General features: G+C 40.6%; 1 protein-coding gene across 1 annotated transcript in view; it reads right to left on the bottom strand.

Annotated features, from left to right (window-relative positions):
* LOC104489771 (tankyrase-1) overlaps positions 1 to 22,407 on the bottom strand; it is a gene marked incomplete at its 5' end in the record, with an annotated part of 37,315 nt that extends 14,908 nt beyond the window's left edge. Inside the window, 9 exons of the mRNA XM_010131972.1 lie at positions 960 to 1,069; positions 1,335 to 1,554; positions 4,146 to 4,311; positions 5,298 to 5,443; positions 6,172 to 6,251; positions 11,089 to 11,260; positions 20,050 to 20,128; positions 20,217 to 20,308; positions 22,286 to 22,407. Of these exons, the coding sequence (XP_010130274.1) occupies positions 960 to 1,069; positions 1,335 to 1,554; positions 4,146 to 4,311; positions 5,298 to 5,443; positions 6,172 to 6,251; positions 11,089 to 11,260; positions 20,050 to 20,128; positions 20,217 to 20,308; positions 22,286 to 22,407 (1,187 nt within the window). The remainder of the gene's footprint in view (positions 1 to 959; positions 1,070 to 1,334; positions 1,555 to 4,145; positions 4,312 to 5,297; positions 5,444 to 6,171; positions 6,252 to 11,088; positions 11,261 to 20,049; positions 20,129 to 20,216; positions 20,309 to 22,285) is intronic.
* Positions 22,408 to 22,807: the final 400 nt, after the last annotated feature.

The following is a 22,807-nucleotide window of genomic DNA, read 5'->3' as shown; positions in this document are numbered from 1 at the left end:
AGGATTTGGAACTTTTTGCTCTTTAGGACACTGCGATCCCAGACTGATGTAGTAGCAGGCTGAGTTTCATTGATACTCTCTTCTTAAAACAATGTCAACACTGTATTTCTTATTTGGCTCCAAAGTGAAAGCAATCATGGTTCGTATTATGATCATCTCCCCCAGATTTTGCTGCTCTTGTGCCAGGTCCAGGTAGTAACAGACAAAGCATATCATGAGACCCATCAAAATCTCTACTTGAGCTTCATGACCCCTGTCTGAGCGTAAGCACATGGCTTGGAACTTCTCAAGCACTGCCTCTGCACAATTATTTGCAAGAGATTTTCTTTCTCACCTCATCCACAATTAACAGCTGCTTATAAGCAATCTATCAGGCATCTTTGCAACCGGTATGCACGCAGATGCTTCCTCCTGTATGGTGGAAGGAGGGCCTGCCTCATCCAATGCAGTTTGAATCAGCCACTGCACCCGCACTGCAGTAGACAGCTTGTCCAGGAGGACTCCCATATTACAAGCTCAGTAGCCCTTCAACACTTTAGCAACGGCTCCAGCTGTAACAGACATCCACTTCCCTGTTACCACCTACACTCAATACCCTGGTATTCTCTTCCTTCTACCCAAGTCTTTCAGTGACAACTTGAGGTCGTCTCTGTTTCCACAGTCACAGCAAATTTAACGCTGTTCAATGCCGTGCATCTGCTTGCCTGCATAAAAGCTACATTTTAGTGATCTTTCCAAACCACAGCCTTTAACTGTTACAGCAAACGTGAATCCGTGTCATCTTTAGATCTGTAGGACTGCAAACAGGACTCACAACAGCAACTTAGCCCAGTAAGTATTTCATGCCATCAAAACCTGAACTATGTTCACTGCAAGACAGCTGCAAAATAACTGACTTTGGGTATGTCTTCAAGGAGTTCCCTGCTGGTCTGCCTCATGGCAAGAATGCCTTCACCTACCCCATAGGATGCTGCATTGTGTAGGGGTATTAATCCTCCTTTGTCCTGGGCATTAACATCAGCACCATGCTCAAGAAGGTATTCAGCTACTTCCAAATTGTTGTAACCAGCTGTAAAAGAGGCACGGGAAAAGAAATCAGGTATTAGGAGAGCTAAACAAAAGAAAATATAACAGACAGAAGAGCTAACACAATTTTTTGACTGCTCCTCTTTCCTAGTGACTGTGCTACCTCCTGAAATACTGCCATAGTTCACAACTCTCCATACAGGACAATCCTCTATGAAACTCTTACTTTACCAATCCTGGTTTTAGTGATCAACTTCTCTAGCCCTATCATAAATATTTAAATCTTCAAAACCTGGTGAGCTACCCACCTGCAAGATGCAGCGGTGTTGAATTTCTTCCCTGGGTGTCTCTGCAATTGATATTTTCTTGAGTACATAGCTTCTGCACTCGTGCCAGGCACCCCTTCTTGGCAGCATCCAGCAAGGCAGCATCCCCTCGCAGTAAGTCCTGGATATCTGTGTCTCCTTCTTTCACCAAATCTAGAGGGGTGTTCCCATCTCTATTCTTTTTTGTTGGATCAGCTCCATGCTGCAAAGAGGATGAACGCTACTGTCACAACCATGAGCAGAACATGTAACTGTGCCACTACTTTGTGGCACGAGATAGGAGGTGTGAATTTTGCCAACCCACCATTATGAAGCAGCAGCTCTATAGATCAGTAGGTACCTGTGCATTAGACCTCAGCCTCCCGGATTTATTCTCGTCTGCAACACAGCTGTAAAAAGCTCAGCTTCACAGGCAGAGCTCTGTGAGAGCTGCCACTGTTCTACTTGCAGCTGAAGTAGGTTCAGGAGCATACCCTGCATATAGCTATACCCTACTGTCACAGCAGGTGCTAAAGAAAAGCCAACTGCAGACTGTTGGCCAGTCCTTCCCTTCTCCTGCAAACTGGCTGGCAGATGTGTTTCCTCAGCACACCCTTCTGAGCTAGTGAAGTCAGACCCTCAGTTTCACTAAATGCCACCCTGCTATTGAAAAAAACCCACTGTTTCAGAAGGTAACTAGAAAAATACTCATTTCTACACTTTTCAATAGATAACCACATGATTTTAAGCACTTTAAAGGTTCTGGAAAGCAGTGAAGAAAACATTTCAGTGGGCAAGTGGCTTTGGATGACTGCTGGAGTGTATCTATGCTGGTAAAATGTGCAGATCAGCCAGTGATAAAAACACAGTACTGGAGCACAGAATGAGGAGGGGAACATACATCTACAGACAGCATATGGTGTGAGTCAGGTCCACCTACAATTTGTGGGAGGACAGCTCCTTCCCTGATCACTGTCAGCAGCAGTGGGGAAAAAAACAAAGACAGATAAGGCACAGGCAGCTGCTGGCACTATACTCCTCTGGCTAATTCAGAATAATCAAACACAGTGGTCCAATCCCTGCCAGCAAGTCTCCCCTGCCATTTCTCACTGAGGATGCCAGCAAGGCTGCGTTAGAGTGAGCCACAGGGAATGAGCTGGAGATGTGGAGAGCAGAATGATCAGGGTGTAAACGGTAAACGGCAAGAGGCAGAAGGGGACAGAGTACTGGCTACACAGAACCAGTTCCACAGATGTGGGAAGAGAGTATTCTTTGCACAAAACTTTTTAAACTGCAATGACTTCTCCAAGACCTGACCTTAAATCCCTTCATTTACAACTAATCAAAATTGGAACTATTTAAACAGTCTCCCAAATAAATATCTAAATGAAGAGGCAGTGTCTTCTGAGACTCTTTCAGAGGCATAGAAACAATCTCTCCAAAAATACCTGTGCCTTTTTTTTTTCCCTTCTTCAAGAAGAGCAGGGCAGACACAACACAAATCAGGAGGAGTCAAGCTCAACATTCACGGCTCAGCAGAACTGCCAGCACTGCCAGCTGGCATAAGAGACACGGCAGGAAAAGCCCGGAGCAAACTGCACTGTGAGCACGTATCTGCAGACACCCAGAGCCTCTCCAGAACTGTGTCACCTTAAGGGCATATTTAGCTCTTGTGCAAGAATGATTTCAAAAAGAAAGATTTCAGCACTTTTCTATTTCCTGTCACACATCCCTCAGGGTCCTTTGAACACAAAAACTGGCTACATTCCCAGTGGAATGACCAGAAAACTCCAGAGACCTTCGGTGTCCATAAAGTAATGCTGTGCTTGAGAGATATTATGAGCGCTTCTACAGCTGGAGCTAACATCTGTATTCAAGTGTTACTACCAGGGCCATCACCGTGCTTACTCCAGAGACATCTCTGAATATCTCTGTTTTCTATAGCAAATGTGTTTCAAACCGATGTGCTCCCCCCTCTGAATTGTTTTTTTAGGTAATCAAGTAAAATAATTAATGATATAGGAGGGAAAATACTGGGGCTTTGCAGCAGCAAATGAAAAGAGAAGTGGACAAGGAAGAGCCTCATCATTTTAAGAATTTCTATATTCTGACTTACTCCTATTTTAAATGCTGTGCTTCAGAGGGACACGGAGTAGGCAAGGATAAAACAGGAAATAGGATTGGCAAGAAATTCTACTTTAGCATCCTCTTCTACCCTCCCACAGCAGGATATGACCTTATGTTAAGAAGTCTGTTATTCTCACTGGAAACGTTGGCATTACCTCCTGCTTTTTACAGGTTCTCCCACTAATTATAATGAATACTTATTTCACAGTATATTAATATGCATTTCCTCCAGGAGCTTGATAAATTATACATAAACGTAACAGTTTTAAGTTTCTTGCATGACAGACACCATTTAGGACCCACCTTCAGTTACTGTTCTGTAACATACTCTTGCATAAGTAGTTAAAAAAACTTAATTAACTGCAGTAACTGTTCCAGAAAGGGATGAATAGGATAAGGTGGGGGGTTTTTGTATTTTTTACACAAAATCAGCTGCTTTTCCCCATTTGAGTCTCTTGTTCTACTTGGCTATTAGCATTAATACACATACTGGAAAAATTAATTGTACTGATGACTCTTTGCAAGTGAACTGACACCACACAAGAAACCATCTGAAAATTGTAAGATGAAAATAGATTCAAAGACACTAAAAAGAACTAATTGCATGCAATTAACTTTTCATTAATTAATCTTCAGCAAAAATAAACATACACATTTAAAGACATTTGAGACCTCCAGATGACATACTTTTAAAAGCAGCTTGCAGATTTCATATTTTCCTTTTGCTGCTGCTTCATGCAGAGGAGTGAATTTCCACAGGTCTGCCACGTTGACAGAAGCACCGTGCCTCACTAAGAGCTCAGCCACTTCGTAGTGTCCATAAGAACAGGCGTTGTGCAGGGGTACTAAGCCACTGATCAAAGAGAAAGTATTAATAGCTACAGAAAACAAAATCCATTATGCAATCATACAAAGTTCCAGTAGACAAAGCTCTCACTTCCACCAGACCTTACTGGTATCTTTCAGTACTTCCAATTTTCATAGCTTTATTTCCCTTCTATTAAACATCATTATCCTCCTTCAGTTCTCAGCCACAAGCTTTTTAAATACTTAGCAAGCACTAGTATTACTACTTCCGAAGGCAAGTAACTTCAGTGCTGTCAACAACAGCCAAAAGCTAAACTGCAAGAATCACTGATGTTCTGACACTGGATATTTGAGTGTAAATTTCAGAAAAGTTACAATATTATTCAAAGGCTTTGAAGTATAGTTATTAGTAACTGATAGGTGCATGCCTGATAGGTATAAGATACTCAAACAATTCTTTCAGGAAGAGCCTGATAATTCAGTATTGGAAATGTTTTAGCATCAGAAATTAATTACTCCCCACCTTGAACTGATATATTGGAATGAAAGATCAAATATAATCAGGTTATTCTACATGACTGCTTTGCAGATAATGCAAAAACTTGTAAACAGTTTGTATAATTTAACTGAATAAATAACTAAATAATAAAAGCTAACAGAATTAGGAAAATTTAAGAGATAACCCTGGTATTTTACCCTAAGCAATTCAAAACTAATTTTAGACGACCTGAAATAACTTCAAGGGTGCTTTTAAGTGCAACGAAGTCTCCAGAATGGGTAAAAAGGGAAAAAGAAGGATTATGTGTATTATAGTGCCAGAGATGTACTTGACCACAGCTTTGCCAGAACGCTAAGAGTGCTTAGTAGTCTACAGATCTCCCTACAGTGATGTCGGGAACAATGCAGAAGCAGAAAGAAAAAATTTCAAAAGAAAAACATGATGCTTACTGAAATCCAAGCAAAGTTAACAGAGGAGGGTAGAAGTCTCACACTAACGGAGAACAGCGAAGCATATAATAGAATGAAATGTACCCTTTATCTTTGGCATGCACGTCTGCCCCATGGTGCAACAGATACTCCACCACTGATACACGGTTATATCCTGCAGCAAAGTGCAGTGGCGTTGAATGACGGCCTTCCAAATCCCTACAATTCACATTCTGAGGGCTGCAAAGTTGCTGCAAAGACAAAAGAGGAAATCAAAATCTCGCACAGAACTAAACCAAACAAATAAAACCACAAACCAAACAAAACCCAATCAAACAAATCGAAAAAAATCACAAAAGAAACTCCCCAAACTACCATCTCCAAACATCCCAACAGAAAATTTGATCCATTGATTATTACATATAAATTCTTAGAAGTTAGGTTTCAGGAAATCTCTTTCCACTTATGCAAAGTTAAAAAAAAATAGCCACTTTAAATTTTTGGCTTAAACAAGACAGTGATGGAAGCAGTATAAAGACATTCCTAATCCATTAGAAAGGTTGAGCCTCTAGATCAAACACCAGGTTCAAGGCCATGTAAGCTTCTCCAGATATGTTACATTTCCAGCTTATATTGTCTTCACAAATCCAGAAATATTGAGCTTGGCAGTCAAAGGAGCTGCTGGTCCACAAAAGTGCTGCTGTTTAAACGTTACTGTGTATCACACTGAAGTTCAAGGTGAGAACGCATGCAGTACATTCTATCTGCAGGCTTTTTACCCACAGTCCAAGTACCAGAGACAAGATCAAACCTTCCTACGAGAACAGGAGAGAGCGAGAGAGAGAAAGGTTTGCCTTCTATTTTTTATGATTTACCATCCACTGGGCACTACTTCCACAACTCTCATAGCAGAGGCTTCCACAAGCCTTGCATAGCAACACAAAGTGAAAAGTTAACATGAACTGCCTTCCAAACCCACCTTCACAGTTTCCAAGTCTCCAGCTTTGGATGCTTCTAACAACCGATAATCCACATCAGACGTGCGCACAGGTGTACTTTCTATATAGGGAAAAAGATGTTAAAGGATTAGATCAGATCATTAAGTTATATTAACTTGTGCTCAACTTATTTTTCAACATGGGGAGAAGGGGGGTAGTCTGTTGTAATTTGTAAAAATGCAGCTAGAATTCACAGAACCATTGAACGGTTTGGGTTCAAAGGGAGCTTAAAGATCATCTAGTTCCAGCCCCCTGCCACGGGCAGGCACGCCTTCCACTAGACCAGGTTGCTCAAAGCCCCATCCAGCCTGGCCTTGGACACTTCCAGGGAGGTCATCCACAGCTTCTCTGGGCAACCTGTTCCGGTGCCTCACCACCCTCACTGTGAAGAATTTCTTCCTTGTATCTAATCTAAATCTACACTCTTCCAGTTTAAAGCCAGGACCCCTTGTCCTATCACTGCACTCCCTGGTAGAGAGTCTCTCCCCATCTTACAGGCCCCCCTTAAGTATTGGAAGGCTGCCATAAAGCCCTGATCATCTTCGTGGCCCCCTCTGGACCCACTCCAACAGGTCCACGTCTGTCTTACATTAAGCCCCAGAGCTGAATGCAGTACTCCAGGTGGGGTCTGATGAGAGTGGAGTAGAGGGGGAGAATCACCTCCCTCGACCTGCTGGTCCACACTTCTCTTGAGGCAGCCCAGGATGCGGTAAGTGCACATTGCTGACTCGTACTCAGTTTGTCATTCACCAGCACCCCAAGGTGCTTTTCTCCAGGGCTGCTCTCAATCCACTCATCGCCCAGCTTGTATTTGTGCTTGGGATTGCCCCGACCCATGTGTGGGACCTTGCACTTGGCTGTGTTGAACCTCATGAGGTTTGCATGGGCCCATCTCTCAAGCCTGACAAGACATTGTGATATTCAAGTCCACATTGCCTAAATGGCTGAAGGAGGAGTCTTGGTTTCAGTGTAAACCAGTCGAATTGAAACTCTAGAGCTGACATTATTCTGCTAAATGGCATTTCAATGTTTTGCTAACCCTGTGTATGGTAAAAATTACCACTTCTGAATTAAAAAAAAAAAAAAATCTACATACTCGCTGGGATAGATTCAAAATATTGCTGAAATTCAAAAGCATCTTTCTTAACAATTTAAGCAAACCGTACGAAGCACCAGTGCACAGCCAAGGTTAAAGCTGCTCAATTCAGTGGCTGAATTACAACTTTAGCACTCTGCACTGGGGATATGTCTCATACTACGAAGGTGACAGGATTTCAGCCACATACTGACTTCCTGCTTTATGATGCTTCAGCTGCATACCACCCTTCATAGCAACGATGAGCTCTGTCCCTTGTAATAAACAAGAGGTGGTTAACATCAGAAGAATGACAGTGATGGAAACATTTAGAGAGACACCTTTTTTCCTCTCTAAAGGACTGTAAGGCAATGTTCCGGTTTGAGTTAGAACAGAACTAATTTTGTTCAGAAATTTTACTTTCCAGCTCAGTCTCTTCTATCTAACTGCACTTTCTGAAGTTAACGGCATATTTTTGCAGACAGGGTCTGCTTCCAGAAGTGGTAACACTTGATGTTTACAGTTATTGCCAAGGATTGGCCTGCAGAAAGGCTCTTGCTTATACTCGCTCCTGTGAAGACTAAGGTCACTGCTAAATCTTGGGGTGCTGTAAAGCAGGAGGTTGCACCTGTGGGGAGGAGTGGACACGACAGGTGACCCTAAACTGACCAACAAAGTATTCCATTCCCTGTATACCACCTATTCAGTATTAAGCTAAGGGATCACAAGGGCCAAGCCTCTTCTTCAGTGGCCGGCATCTGAGAACAGCTATGTCTGTTCTGCCTTCAAACCCAATCCACATCTTTCCCTTTGGGAGAGGTGCTATTAGAGAGCTTCCGTCATTCATATAGTGGCCAGCCCAATCCTAACACTAGGCAGACAGGTTTTGGTCTCAAAACTCTTTTTTACCATACTTCTCATTAGAAACATGGCTATGAGAACGCAAGCATGCACTGAGGGAAGAGGAAAAAGTGGCTGGAAAGGAGCAGTGGATTAGCTGCCTCTAGAGCTCTTCAGTGTTGCTCAAAAAGGAGTTGAAAAGCAGTTTTTATTGCAGAAGCCACTCCTCTCAAGCTCAAGGATTTATGAAATAGGAGTTTTGGCAACGTGTTGCCTGGTCAGCGACAAAAATGACTGCCCAGTGCAAAACAAATGGGGCAAGGTAAACTTGGGGTTGCAATCCTCTGTAAGAAAGTCAAGAGTGGTTTAACAGGCTAAACTCATTCTAGATGGGCATGCAACTCCATAAAAAAAAAAAAATTACTTAAAAGACTTCTTTAAGTGTAGAGAACTTAAGTGTATGGTCTTATGTCCTGAGAGGAGACTGTAGAGACATTGTGAGAGAACGTACTACTTATAGACTAACACAGTCTCTGCAGAATCCGGTCAGTTCCTGACTTTGCAATGTAACCTGTGACCATATCACAGGAGTGGAATATGGTTAGAAAGAGATCTCTCTTTTATTAACTAGTCATCCTTATAAATTCTCTTCAAGGTAGTATTTCCTATTGCATCCCTATTTTCTCTTCTTGATCTGTGTTTTGTGGCCTTTTGCTTCCTCTTTGCCTCCATACTCAGTGCAGAAGAAGTGAGAAGCAGTTCCTACAAGCTCAACTTTTAGGTAAAGGAATGCACTCAGTTGAAAGGCAGGCTGAGAAAGCTCAGGGAAGAGGGACAGTGGCATCTCTAATAGAGCCAAAGCTGCCAGCTCCTTTCCCCGAGTCTCTCTCAATCCTCTGGAGCAGTTGCAGTAGCATGCAGTTGGACTTGACAAAGATCTTTTCCAACCTAAATAATTCAATGATTCAAGCAGATGCTGTAAAAGAAGGATGGCAACAGGGGTTTTTAAAGAAATGTTAGTGACTGTGGGTGGAGTATCAAACTCCTGGTGCTGGAGCAGGTTAAGATTTCAGCTCACACCATCATATTTGCCTTGCCTTGCTCTCCCCAACAGTACCATCACCTCAGCATCTTGATGTAGGGAGAGCATAGATGAGGTTGAGTCCTGTACTGGTTCCAAAGCTCTGCTGCTTAGCAATTGTTCATCTTTTTCTCTGGACTCCTGTCTTTGCCTTTAAAAATAGCCAAGACCCAGACTTTGGTCAGGGTAAAAGAGGAATTAAATCAGAAACACAACCTAATTACTAAAAGTAATTAGTAAGTACCAAAAGGCTGCACTGAGGAAAGCAACAAACCAAATCTTACTCTTCAAGAAAAGCAGAACTAGCAGCATTTTCTAGTGAGCATTTGAAAAAACTAACAAGCTCTCACGTCCAGCTTCCATACATCACAGGGCCACACTCCTGCCAGTTGCAAACAAAATCACCAGCAGCTAGAGTAAAGCTGTATCCACTTGCCACTAGGCCATCAGAAAGCTCTTTTCACGCTTGTTATCTCACAGTTGAGAGGTAGCTCAGCAACTAAGTGTGAGGAAAAAACCCAATACTATATGGAAAATATCTTAACCTGTGAATTCATGAGTCAGGTAACAATCTCTATCAAAACAACTCCAATGTTTAAAAAATTTCTTTAAGATTGGGTTAAAAAATGAACGTGCAGTAATATTTTTTGCAAATAATCCTGGCATTCATTTACTAGCTTTGAAATACAAAGAACAGCGTCAACAACCCTACATTACATGCATTTTTTCAGCTTTTGAATCTTTCAGTCTTGAAGACCTTCATGGATGTAAGAGAAAGGCTGCTACCTCTCCAATGAAAAGCAGTATGGTATGACACCTGAAACTAGTTATTCTAGAAAAGGTAAATCATTGCAAATGAATTTAATTCAAAATCAAATGAGTGTTTTCAGAATACTTAAGTTTACTATTTTTTAAAATCAACCCCCCATTCTCCTTAACAGCAGGGGATACGCTTACTTTCTTCTGATTCATAGCTAACATTCTTCTCTCTCGGTACATGTATGCACAAGCCACATGCCTACTTTAAACAGGTAACACTACCTGTGTACCCAGCTACATCTCAGGAGTGGGTACACTTCGAAACAGTCCATCCTTGTGCTGCTGTAAAATGCCTCTTATTTTGCCTGTTTCAAGGCAATATTGCTGAGAACACCAAAGGAAGTGAAGTTTCTAGCTACCACGAGTCTTTTCATCTACCTGGATATCTGCCTGTGACTACATGCACCGTAAGCCACTTGCTCTGTAGCAGCTACTGATGCAACTATTCTCCTCCTTACTTGCAAAAGTGCCATGGGTAAAAGGATGCAAACTCTCAGGCACTCACATGAAAAACAGCGGTACCCTCTTCTATCTAAGCAGTATCCAGAGTACTGTCAAAATAAAATCTCTCTCTGCTGGACAATCAAGAGATCCGAACTAAAAGTTCAAACGGTTTAGCAACCATCAGTACTTTTCTGCCAGTAGCCCTCTGCTTGTGACTGCCAAAATATGGAGTACCTAACAGGGTGGCTGGTGAGAGGAAAAATGTTTCAGCAATGTGTTCAGCAAAAGCGTTCAGCAATGTTCCAGTTGCCTCAGAACTTGTTACCAAAAAACCTCCAAACTTCCCATATCTGCCTTTATACAGTCTTCTTGCACAGCAGCATGCTTTAAATCCACAAGATGTTTATCTTCTTCCCGATTTGCACAAAATCACTGAATTGAGCAGGGCTTTTTGTTTCGTTGTGGTTTTCCTCTGAAGAGTACATGCTCAGTACATACTGTAGACGTGTGCACACAATAGCAGAAGGGAGAGATAAGAGAACTACTGCAAGTCTCTTACAGTGAAAAAGAAATGACCCACTGCTGTAAAGAAAAGGGAGAAGCTGAAGTTCAAATACACAAGCCTTTATTTTTACCCACCACTTAGAATCTGTTGCACTGCTTCATTTCCCATCTGTGCTGCTGTGAAGCCTTGTAAAGAGATGATGGAGGGATCAGAGCCGTAATTCAGCAAGAGCCGGCAGGTTTGCAAGTGACCTGCTAACGCCGCCCTGTGCAACGCTGTTTGACCAAGTGTGTCCAGTACATTCATCTGAAAAATCAGCAGCAATATAAAACACTGTTATAATTAAAAGCCTGCACCTGTCCCTGCCCTTAATAAGAGCAGTAACAAGAATTTTCCCTCATACAGATTTAATAATCAATCCTGCTACATTGCGACTAAACAAACCCAAATAACAAAGCAGGTGAACGTTCCAATGTAAAGATAATTTACTATAATACTATATTTACTATAATATACTATAATTTAGATGCTTTCTTGTTTTTTAACAATGCAGGTTGTTTGCACGGCTAACAGACAACACAGGATCCCCAAAACCATACCTAAATTAGCAATCAAGCTTTTGGTAAGTTAAGTGAAGATCAACCTTATGCAAGAAAAGCAAAACTCCACATTAGAGAAAGAGGTAAATAATTAACCAAAAAATTCAAAGATCTTCAAGCTTTAAGGAAATTACCATCTGTCATCCTCAGAAGGGCAATTAACGTTACTCACTACCAAGAATTAAAGCAAAATAAAAGATGTCAGATTAGGAATTCTATGAAGAAGTGCAGAAAAAAAAAAAGAAGTTGCATACAAACAGTCTGATTTCATCTCACATTTTTTTTTACTTTTTACAGAAATGTTAACTATAACCGGATATAAATTCTACCTAATACAAGACTGTATAAACAGATAAAATGAAGTACTGCTTTAGAAGAGTGTGACATAACGGAAGCCTATCTGTCTGTTGAGATCTAACAGCGTATTTAAAATAACCAGCAGCATCTCCACGGGTTCACCATCGGAGAAAGGGAGAGAGTATGAGAGAGCTTTAAAGAGCAGAAAAAACCTACCCTCATGAAAATAAGCTTTGGAGAAGATACTTTGTACCTAGCAATGATTCATCACAAATTTAAATGCAAATATCCAACAGCTTTTTTACCACTTTATGAAATACAGAACTACTCTACATTCCCTGCAAGCAACTCACGCTGTTATCTGTTTCCAAGCCTACGGATTGCAGTCTGTGACCTGCATGCATAATAGACTCTGTTCCTGTACAAAAACACCTTTTTACCTCCTCAAAACCTCTGTGGTGGCAGTGAACACAGCTTTTGCTTGTTAATTCTCACCTAAAATGCAGCCTGCAAATCCTACCACCTTTCCATGAAAACTAGTGAAAAAACATTTTGGGTAAGATGCATATTTTATAAGTAAACAAAATTGAATTAGGGGGTAACTATGTAGAATATATTTACTATCAGATGGGGGGGGAAGGTTAAGTATCTGCAATACAACAATATGAAGCCACAGAAAAGAAAAAAGAATTACCACATAAATAAAGCAGAGTGTGATTTGATATTATCTGAAATTCTTCTATATCCCTGGACAATTCTACAGGCTAGTAAAGCACGAAGTTCTCAGATCACAAACCTCTCTTGCAGGCAAGTACACAGGAGAACACGTCTGCTTTCTTCTAACGGTGCTCAGCTCATGCTACTCTAATGGGATTTCCCTAAAAGTTGTTTTAAATAAAAACATAGTGCTATCAAAAATATTAACTAGATGCTGAATGTCCCAAATCCATCATTTTGTTTTGATGATGATCCCCATCTGTTTCAGGACGCTGGATACCTTTCACCACTGATAAGAGTACAGAGAAAAGCAGATGTCCGGGGCTCTACAGGTTTATTGATGGTAAAGTCAGAATGAAACAAGACTTGTGTATTCTAGAAGTAGCTGGTAACACTCCATTCACCCAAGAGAATCATAATGAACATCATCTGCATCACCGAATTCCTGTGTTAAACATTGCTGTACTGAACAAATTGTTGACGAATAGTAGCGAGGCATTCACACTGCACAACTCAATACCACCTGCGCACTTGGAAAAAAGTTAATATTCATTTGAAAAGAACACTGGCAGAGTCACTGGATCCATCATCTCACATGTTGTAGGCAGGTCTCCTTTCACCTCCAAATACTTATCTTTGCCAACAATCAATTCTTGCGGCAGAAGAACATCAGCCATTTAAAGAAATGCGTGCTTAGTTCTGTGACAGAGGGACGCACACACCAGATGGAGCTGTTCTTTCCCTCAGGAGCAGAACTGGGCTTTGCAGGGCAACTTCATGGGGAATACGCTCACTTCAAGGCTGATCTGCTCTTGTCAATCACTCAGCGCTTCCCTAAAACCAACCCAAGAATGTACTGCACTCTCAGTGAAAGCAACAGGATTTCCTTCCAAATGAAAATCAATCTGAGCATTATAAATTGAAATACAAACTGAGATTAAACTCTCATAAAAATCAAGCCTGCTAAGACACAGGTCTGTCTAATGCTACATCTAAAAGTATATGCCCTTTCAAATTCAAAGCTGAAGTTCCAGCTGTACTGATTAAAAAAAAAAAAGAAATATTCAACTGGTCCCCTTATAAGCAGCCTTAAATTAGAAGGCTGCAGCTCTGCATTACTTTACAGATGAGTTTTCTGCAAGGAGTTAAAAATGACAGATTTGACAGCTGTCATTCTACAGCACACTGCCTCTGGATCTGATTTCTTCCCCTCTCAGCATGAAAACAGTCACTCCACTGCTCAAACTGCAACACAGAAGCAGAATGCAGTCATCAAATGAAAAGTGGTTTTAATGGAAAGATAGCCTCCTATACGGTATTTCCCAGTGCAGAATTCTTTCTGTTCTTTCCTTGTATCCCTTTCTTTCATTTCCTCTTCCCTAATGTGGATATATGCACTAGGGAAATCAAAATGGTGGTGTATCATCAGACACTGAAGAGATTTTTCCGCCCTCTACTGCTGCTGTCTTGGAGCAGTGTACACAGCTACAGCAACATTCTCTTGGCTACCAGGCACTTGTGGCAGCTCAACAGCTGAGACTTGTTCAGGAAACATTTTTGATAAGACATCATAAGCTTATCAGCTTTCTGTTGGTATCAGATACCCTACATATCTACTACCCCTTGACACTACAGCAGCACAAAATGCAACAGCTTCCAAGCACTACTTCCTCTGTGAGATCTTTCTAGAAGATAAGCATTCTAAAAATCACATGTGAACATCCGGCAGCCATTCCAGTATCACGAGACTCGCTTTGCTGTACAATCCAGGCATTCTAACTGCTCTCTTGATACATTTATTCTGGAGGCAACTTGCAGCATGTCTTGCATCTCTGTGCATCACTAACAATAAACAAGGAAGGAGTGAAGGCTGGAGACCGGCTGGTGGCAATTGCAAGCTCTATCAGAAGAAAAAAAAAAGGAAAAAGAAAAAAGGTCTACTTTGACTCTGAAAGCTCCTCAATAATCCAGCCATATGTTCCACAGTTGTCCCTTTGTATAAAAGCTTAAGATTAGTGTTGGTAAGTTTGGATGCCTAAGCAGCGAGGAAAGCTGAACCACGCAATCATAACCGATCACACAGCTCATCGTGTTATTAACCATCACCACCATACCTCTACTCGAAATGTTGTAAGCAAATGTATTACACAAGGTTATTCAAAACCATTTAAATCTGGTGTGTGTGTCTAAATAGATGGTGACCATTGTCAAATCCATTATCACAAAAGACTGCCAACATGATACTCCAACACACAGGAACAATTGTATTATGCAAAGATCTATAAAGCCAGATCCTTCTACCAGAGCATCTGCTACCATCATGAACAGCGATACTATCTAACACGACGTTGGAAAGGCTCATTTTCTCTTGCAGAAGACTAGTTCTAACAATATTCTTTAGAAAAATAAGAGTTAAACAAATAGCATTCATAACATCTCCGCACATCTGGTCTGTCTTTCCAATAATTACTCCAGTTCAGAAAGACCAGTCCTTTTCTTCTGCACTGCTAGAAAGCCCAGTAACTTTCTGAACACACTAAATTTCCCAGGTATCTGTAAATTCAGACAAGGAGCTAGTTGTAAGAGGTATCCAACTATCTAGCAATACAAAACCAGGATGACAGCCATTTTTTCACTACTTCACTACCTTCGAATGATTTTCTTTTTAAACAAAGGATTTCGCCCACCTTCAAAGATACAATTGCGGCACCTGAAGATTTGCTCACAGGTCTAATAAAAAAATGCTTTATGTTTGCGGATTCTTTTAAGATCCTCTTTTATTTTTCATAAGGTACTTTGAGGATATTCAACACCAAAGAAGCAGTGGTGTGAAATGCTGTTTCACACCGCAGTTCAGGCAAACAAGTGAAAACTGCGTACGGCACTTAAAACCACAGACATTTATGATCAATGTTCTTGAAGAAAATTCTAAGAAATCCTGAAGTTTCTCACCAGCGCTTTAGATGTACAGATGACAGTCAACTTCTGCAAACTCAAGTAACAAGCTAATGAAAATATCTTCACTGACCACGGAACGGGCATTGCTTAGACATACCAAACTGATGTGCAAGTGATGTGCACAAGGGCTTCTTCACAGTTCAAATTACAAATTCAGTCTGTGTCCTCAGTAAGGGCCAGCAAGACACACCAGAAAAACCAAATGTGGGCATAGGCTATCTCTTGCCAACACTAGTGTTCTTAGAAATATTTCTGTAACATAGATCTAGATCAAGCATGTTATTCAAGCAGTCCTTCACTTTTTATTATTCTCTGACATACATACTTCAAACAGCAAATTTACACAGCGATTAAGGGTAATTAAATCCAGTTTCAAAGACCATGAACCCTCTCTTGTTCATCCCAAGCAAATTCTCTTAAGCAGTCTTCACCACGCTTCAGCCCATTTCCCAAACATGCATATTTCACGTTATCTCGCTTTTGCTGTCTGACCACAGATCCTCGTCATGAAGACAGCAGTGTCTTCTCTATTGCTGTAACAATCACAAATGATTTTCCACCTGCAAAACTGTACATGACTTTTTCTCCTAAATCTATTACTAGATTTTTTTTTTTTTGTGGATCAGCTGTTTGCCTTTTGGCACTGTATTTCAGAAGAAGAAAATTTCACTTTCTTTGAAGACCCAGTTACTCAACTTTTTCAAATTGTAACTCTCTAGTCAGTAGTAGTTTCCAGAAGGTAGGTTAAAGATGACTTATCAAGTACCTTTCCTTTGATGGAAGAATTGGTTGCAAAGTAAAGAAAATACAGCAGGTCTTATCCATCCACACTTCAGTAAGCATTTGAAATGGGAACTGAACACACTGAAAGGGGGAGGGCTGCTCAGGCTGTGGGATAATTTGGTTTTAATATTTTCATTAATGATCTTGCCTTAGGAGAATGCTGAAGGGCATGAATATGAAAAGCCAGCAAGAAAAAAGAATGAGATTCTTTGTGTACTACAGGAACAGTCTGAGTACTACCGTGTCACAACTATTGCAAAGGCAAACGTGATCCCACTGTGCCTTCGTCCAGCATTTACATTAGACATATAGAAGTGCCATCAGGTAAGGCAATGGGCAAATGCATTTCATTCTCCTTGCCTGAGTTCCAACATTTCCTGGTAAAGAAAAAGATTATAAGGATGATTAGAAAATGGCAAAATTCCCTTATGAGGGAAGACCAAACATTTGAGGCTTTTAGCCTACCAAAACAAAGGCTATGAAAAATTTGCAGTTTGTTCACCGCAAATATCTCAGCAAAAGAAGCATCAAAATGGACAAGAGGTATGTGAACTGCAGGGGAGTGCCATTTAAAGAACAAATGGATATTCATTCACTATCAGGCTGCTATTGCAGGCGGACCAGATTCACCAGCTCATGAGAGCCCTCACTTGTACGAATCATGACTAGACAGGATCCAAGGGCTTAGTCATCCGACTACTTCTTAGGAATTAACTAAAATTCAAAGCACAGAAAGAGTAAACATGAAGAAAAAGCTTCTAGAAACACAACAAAAGGAAAGAATAAAAACCTGCATCATGCTTCAGGGATTAGAGCTGTCATGTCCCTGCAATCAGAAACAAAGAATGATCAGTGTTAAGAGTGTCTGATGAACTGAATGCTTACAGTCAAAGCACAAGCAAGAGGTCCAATGATAACATACAAGCAAGACAAACATTTCAGAGTGATGAAATATGCCTAGTTAAACTAATTAATTTTCTAGAGCATATCCCATCTGGGAACTTCAAAGTGCATCATAAGCCTTAATGACCTACCTCTGAAGAAAAATCATGATTGCATTACGTACTGTTTTACAGCTAAGGAACATCAATAAAAAGGGACCTGATCCATTGCAGTATGGAAATGTACGCTTAACTTTAACTATGAGTAGTCTCCTGCCATGCACTTAAGTGCTTTACTAGATCATAAATATGAACCGCCATCCTCAGAATAACATAGCAAGCATATACCATGATATGTCCTGCCTTTCAGTACGTAAAGGGTTCCTGTAAGAAAGATGAAGACAGTCTTCAGGAGAGTCTGTTGCCACAGAACAAGGGGTAACAGTTTCAAACTAGAAGAGAGGAGATTTAGACTAGATAAAAAGGAAGACATTTTTTACACTGAGGGTAGTGAAACACTGGCACAGGTTGCCCAGAGAGGTGGTTGAAGCTCCATTCCTGGGAACGTTCCAGATCAGGTTGGATAGGGCTCTGAGCAACCTGATCTAGTTGGAGATGTGCCTGCTCAGTGCAGGTGGGTTGGACTAGATGACCTTTAAAGGTTCCTTCCAACCCGAAGCATTCTACGATTATGATTCTACATAGGTTGCTCTGAAAGTAATGACTCCTATTTATTTCCATGGAAACTACAACAGCTCCAAAGAGCACAGTAACACTGTTTGATAGAGCAAATTCTCAGCTACGGACCACTATTTTTCAGCGCAGTCCCCACCACTGGCTGTGCATTTTCCCCCGCGACGAACAGGAGCCCGCGTGCCGCGCTCATTTAAAAACCTGCACCAGCGGAGGGGACTCCCCGTCACTGTCACCACTGCTGGAACATGCCACCCACCTCCTCGCTGGGCTGACACCCACTGCTTGGTCTCTGTCAACGTTCAGCAAGTGTCGATGAATGTCCAGGGGCGCAATCTTTTTCCACATGGAGGAATTCAGTTACATCCCTTCGCTTCATACATGCTGCCCTGTCAGAGGCCGTGCTGTCAGAGTGCCCCTCTGCTGCCGTCTGTCACACGGCAACAGAATCTAACAGGATATTGGCAAGAAGGTTCAACTTCTACTGCCAGACCAACAACATCTGCCTCTTTCATCGTGGGCCAACGTGGTAAAACAGGAGGTTTTACTTTCGAAGCCCTCGTATATGAATGAAGAATGAGTTTTAATAACCACCATGTACCTCTATTGGTCATACAGTCAACTGAAAAAACAACTGAACACACCACCTAACATGATTCTGTAGATAATTGTGGGGCACTCACTACCATGACTCAGACTACAAGTGATTCACGGATCATGATTTAGGAACACCTGCTTCAGGACTTAAAAGAACTACAAGCTATTGTCAGATTGTGGTACTGACGCAAACAATAAAATTAGGTCATTCCAGTAAGAATGATGTCTTTAAGCTAGTTTCTACTCTGGCTACTCAGAGCTAGATTTTCAGAGGAGTGCTAATTTAAACACCTACAGTATAGTAACAGGTTTTTCAGAAACCCTTCACGCACAGAAACTCCGTGTATTTCAAGCAGGTAGAACTCGGGCTTCAGTATGTTTGAAATTCCAGCATATCCAATTCAGTGCCTACCCAACTACCATCAATACTGAATTCAGGTGCAAAACCAGGTCCATAGAGCCAGGAGGTATTTTTCACTTTTAGTGCATACGTATGCTACTAAGAATCTAGGAAAATTTTAATGAATGGTTTTAATGACTGAGACCTCTGGTCCTGTTTCCCCCCACTTCTTAGGAAAATCTTAGTATATCATCATTGCATCAGGATTCTCAAATGTGATAAACTGTCACGGTATTATTTTTAAGCTATTTTAAGATGCCATTAATAGGTACCACGGAAGTGAAACAGCTACTGAAATCTGTCAGTGAGATCTCATACAGGCTTAAAAATTACAATTCATTGTTTCAAAATAAAAAGACACTATTAACTGTTACCTATGATGGCTTGCATCTCATAGAATGTCAGCAGGTTCAAACCAGATTGTTATTAGATGTGTATTTCTTCATTTCTAGCTACCCGAATAAAGAGGAAGACTCAAAGAGAGTAAAAAAGCAGAAGGAGATAGTTTATTTTAACCAATTCAAAGAAAGTTAAGAAAAAATTACATAGCTAAGTATATTATTACCATGAATGTTAAGTTTGCTGTTAAAACTCAGAGGAATATCATTCTGAAATACTTCCAAAAGATGCTTAAAAGACATCCTAAATAAAGTTATATTTTCCTCTGTCTATAGTTAGTAACTTGCCTAACCATGTGTTCCTAAGTAAGCTTCACCATAGGCTGACAGATTAATTTGGTCAGCACCTATCAATAGCTAAAGGGCACAGCAAAACAATCTGATCAGAAGAGTAAGAAGCAAGGGCTAAGGGAAGCCCAGAATTAGACTACTAAACTCAATGTCAGCAAACAGACCTCACTGGATATTTTCAAGCCAACAAGATGAAGCGACATGACCACATTTATTAGAAATGATCAGTAAGATACATTATAAAAAAGTAAGCCAGGCTCCTAAAACCTGTTTTCAGTTACTTGGAAAGAAGCCCCAATTTCCAAATGGGATTTCTGAATATACTGTACTGATTTAAGATAAACATACTTCAAGGTTAACATGAGAAGCACAAGGCACAAAGAAAAAAAAGCAACAACCATCATAAAAACTAACACTGTATTTAACCAATATAACTCTTTCTGCCTTTTGCCTTAAATAAAATATATTTAAGTATACTTACCTTTGCTCCATGTTTATGCAGAACTTCCATGACATCATTATGAGCTTTTTCAGCTGCAACATGCAAAGGTGTCATGAAACTAAGAAAAAAAGAAAAAGGAAGATACTAGTTTTACATTCCTAGTATGAGAGAGTCCTTTGGAAAACTCAAAAATTTCAGAAACCTACTCTTTGTTTTTCTCATTAACATTTGCTCCTTTCCTGAGCAACAATTCTGTTACTTGCTTCCGCTTGGGATGCACAGCGGCCACGGCACAGTGCTGCAAAAAACCAAATACAAATTATATTTCAACTTCATAAATTACAAAGAGCTTTAAGATCCATGACTTTGTCTCTTAATTACTCTGCTGAACATCAGACTAAAGTGTACAAACAGAATCCATCACATTTCTGCTGAAACATGTAACATACTGAACAAAATACAAGCTAGTAATCAATGCTAAATTATTCCACTCAGAAAAAACATTTTCATCTTAATGACTTATGAAAAAAACAGTATGTTCCCAACTACATTAACAAGTTATCAGGACAAAACCAGCACATAATACACAAAGGAGGTAAAAGGCAAAAGGCTTGAAACAGCCTAACTTTCTACAGAGTGATTTCAAATGGGTCCATTGAGATTCTGCTGCTGTTTTCAGATGAATGTAACTTTTGAATATTGCTTTGTTTCTTCTTCTATTTCAGCGCATACGCAACTTGTTAACCTAATGGCATGTTAATCTAATGGTGCTACTAAGTAGCATTAGTACTGATAGCCCAGTTTCAGCCTCCACTATGAAGTAACTACCACTCAAGCTTCTACACTGCTGTTAGTCAGCAGACACGTCCAAGTTTTGCAAAGGCAACCTTTATAAATAAGCATTAAGATAAAAGTTTGGCTCTGCAGTGGCAGCATTTTTGAGGCTTTGGAGACAATAACTTATCTGTATTTCCTGCCAGTATGATAAACCAGCACAAAAAGCAACACAAATGCTGAAATACTGCCAAACCTCCAAGCAACACTGACACACCAACCAGGTGCTTGCCTTGGCCTTTGTGGGGTAACAGCGCTCAGACCGCAGTGCCCCATGGTAAAAGATACCATGCTTAGGACAGGAACAGCTCAGTTAGATCCATATACATTCTGTCTGATCCTGCAGGTTAAGGCCTGCCGCTTGTATGAGAGACCACTTGGAAATCTCAAGCACAAGAGGCAAAAACTGAGAAATCACAAACACTTACTGAACAATGAACCAAAAACCTTAACAGACCTCGCATATCTCGTTTTGCCTAGCTGTCTCTGCAGAACGAGCAAGCGGAGAAGAGACCACCATAGGGCTACAAAGTGACAACTACACAGCATATCAGCAGCTGATATGCTCAGGAAGAGGAGGGTAACTTCACCTCAAAATTCCTCCTCTCTTCACACTCAGCTCTAAATATCTCTTCTCTGTGTTGCTTTTAAGTTCAGCCTCGGATGCTAAGTCCTCCATGGAGAAAACGGAGCATATGGATGCTTGGTACTCAACACACAATGTTCTGATCACAATCACAATGCTTATAACACCAAATACGCACTGGTACGCCTGTAGCGAGACCTACCACTGTAAAGAAAACGTTCTATTGAAATAGAGTTCATAACTACAGTGGTTTTAATAATACCATCAGTCCCTCTCAACTTCAGCATCTTTGTGCACCTGGAATACTGACTCCACTCCTTCAAACAATAAAATAAGAGCAGGATAATGCCTGGAAAGCGTCAGAGACCCCTGTTTCCACAGCTAATGCAGTACTGTCAGTACTGTTCCAGCCCTCTAAGACTCTGTGATATACACCTAGCATCTATCTTTACCACAATTTCATGTAGCCTGCGAAGAAAATCTGTAAGCCAAGTTTATCAACATAGAACATTAAGGAAACACTGGACCACTGGAATAGAATTTAACCCCAGGAAAAAAGCCACAGCAACTGACCAACAGAAAAGGAGGGTGATGGCAAAAAAGCAAAAGGGAAGTGAAAAAATGAACAGGTGGGGAATTGGCTGGAGGGCTTCTGTAACCTACCGTGAAGAAGAAAATAGGTTATAAGAAATTGTATGATGCTTTTTTTTATAATGGTGATTTAATTTTAAAGCGGTTGATGGCAAATCCCCAATCTCAGATGATTAATGTTTTCATAGTGTAGAAATAAAACTCCCCAACTAGCACTACCACCGCATTTATCACAAAACAAATGGATTGACTGTATAATCTCACCAGTGCAGTCTCATGTGTCTGTGGCTGCTTAAAATTAATGATCTCCAAAGCAAGTGTTTTTTTCACTTTGGCTAGGTCTGCCTCTCTGGCTGCTTGCAGTAAAGAGTGTCCTTTGAATTCATCTGTTAAAAGAAAAAGATGCATTTAATATTCACCATCATGGCACCTTTATTAATGTTATTGGAGAAAGGTAGCGATACTCAGTGAAGATGAAATTAAGGAATTAAGAGTATTTCTGTACATTTTCAGATAGCAGCTGACCTGGGACACAGAATACAAAACACGGTTTATGGAAACCAAAGGGACATTTTAAAGGTGAAGGTAAGTGATTCCTGGAGTAAAATCCTCATAGTTTCTTCCTCTTATCCTCCGCCCACTTGATATTAAATGTATGTGACCTCTGTATTACCTATGTGTGTGTTCGAGTGAACGTAGTAACATTACATGCTCTTCAGAAAAAAGCACTGCAGTTGCTTTTTAAAAACCTTACTGATTTACCACTACGAATAATTCAAGGTAAAG

Source organism: Buceros rhinoceros, unplaced genomic scaffold (assembly GCF_000710305.1).
Source record: "Buceros rhinoceros silvestris isolate BGI_N320 unplaced genomic scaffold, ASM71030v1 scaffold11142, whole genome shotgun sequence".
NCBI lineage: Eukaryota > Metazoa > Chordata > Aves > Bucerotiformes > Bucerotidae > Buceros > Buceros rhinoceros.
Note: the sequence above shows the minus strand (reverse complement) of the source record. Positions and strands in the feature narration are given on the sequence as shown.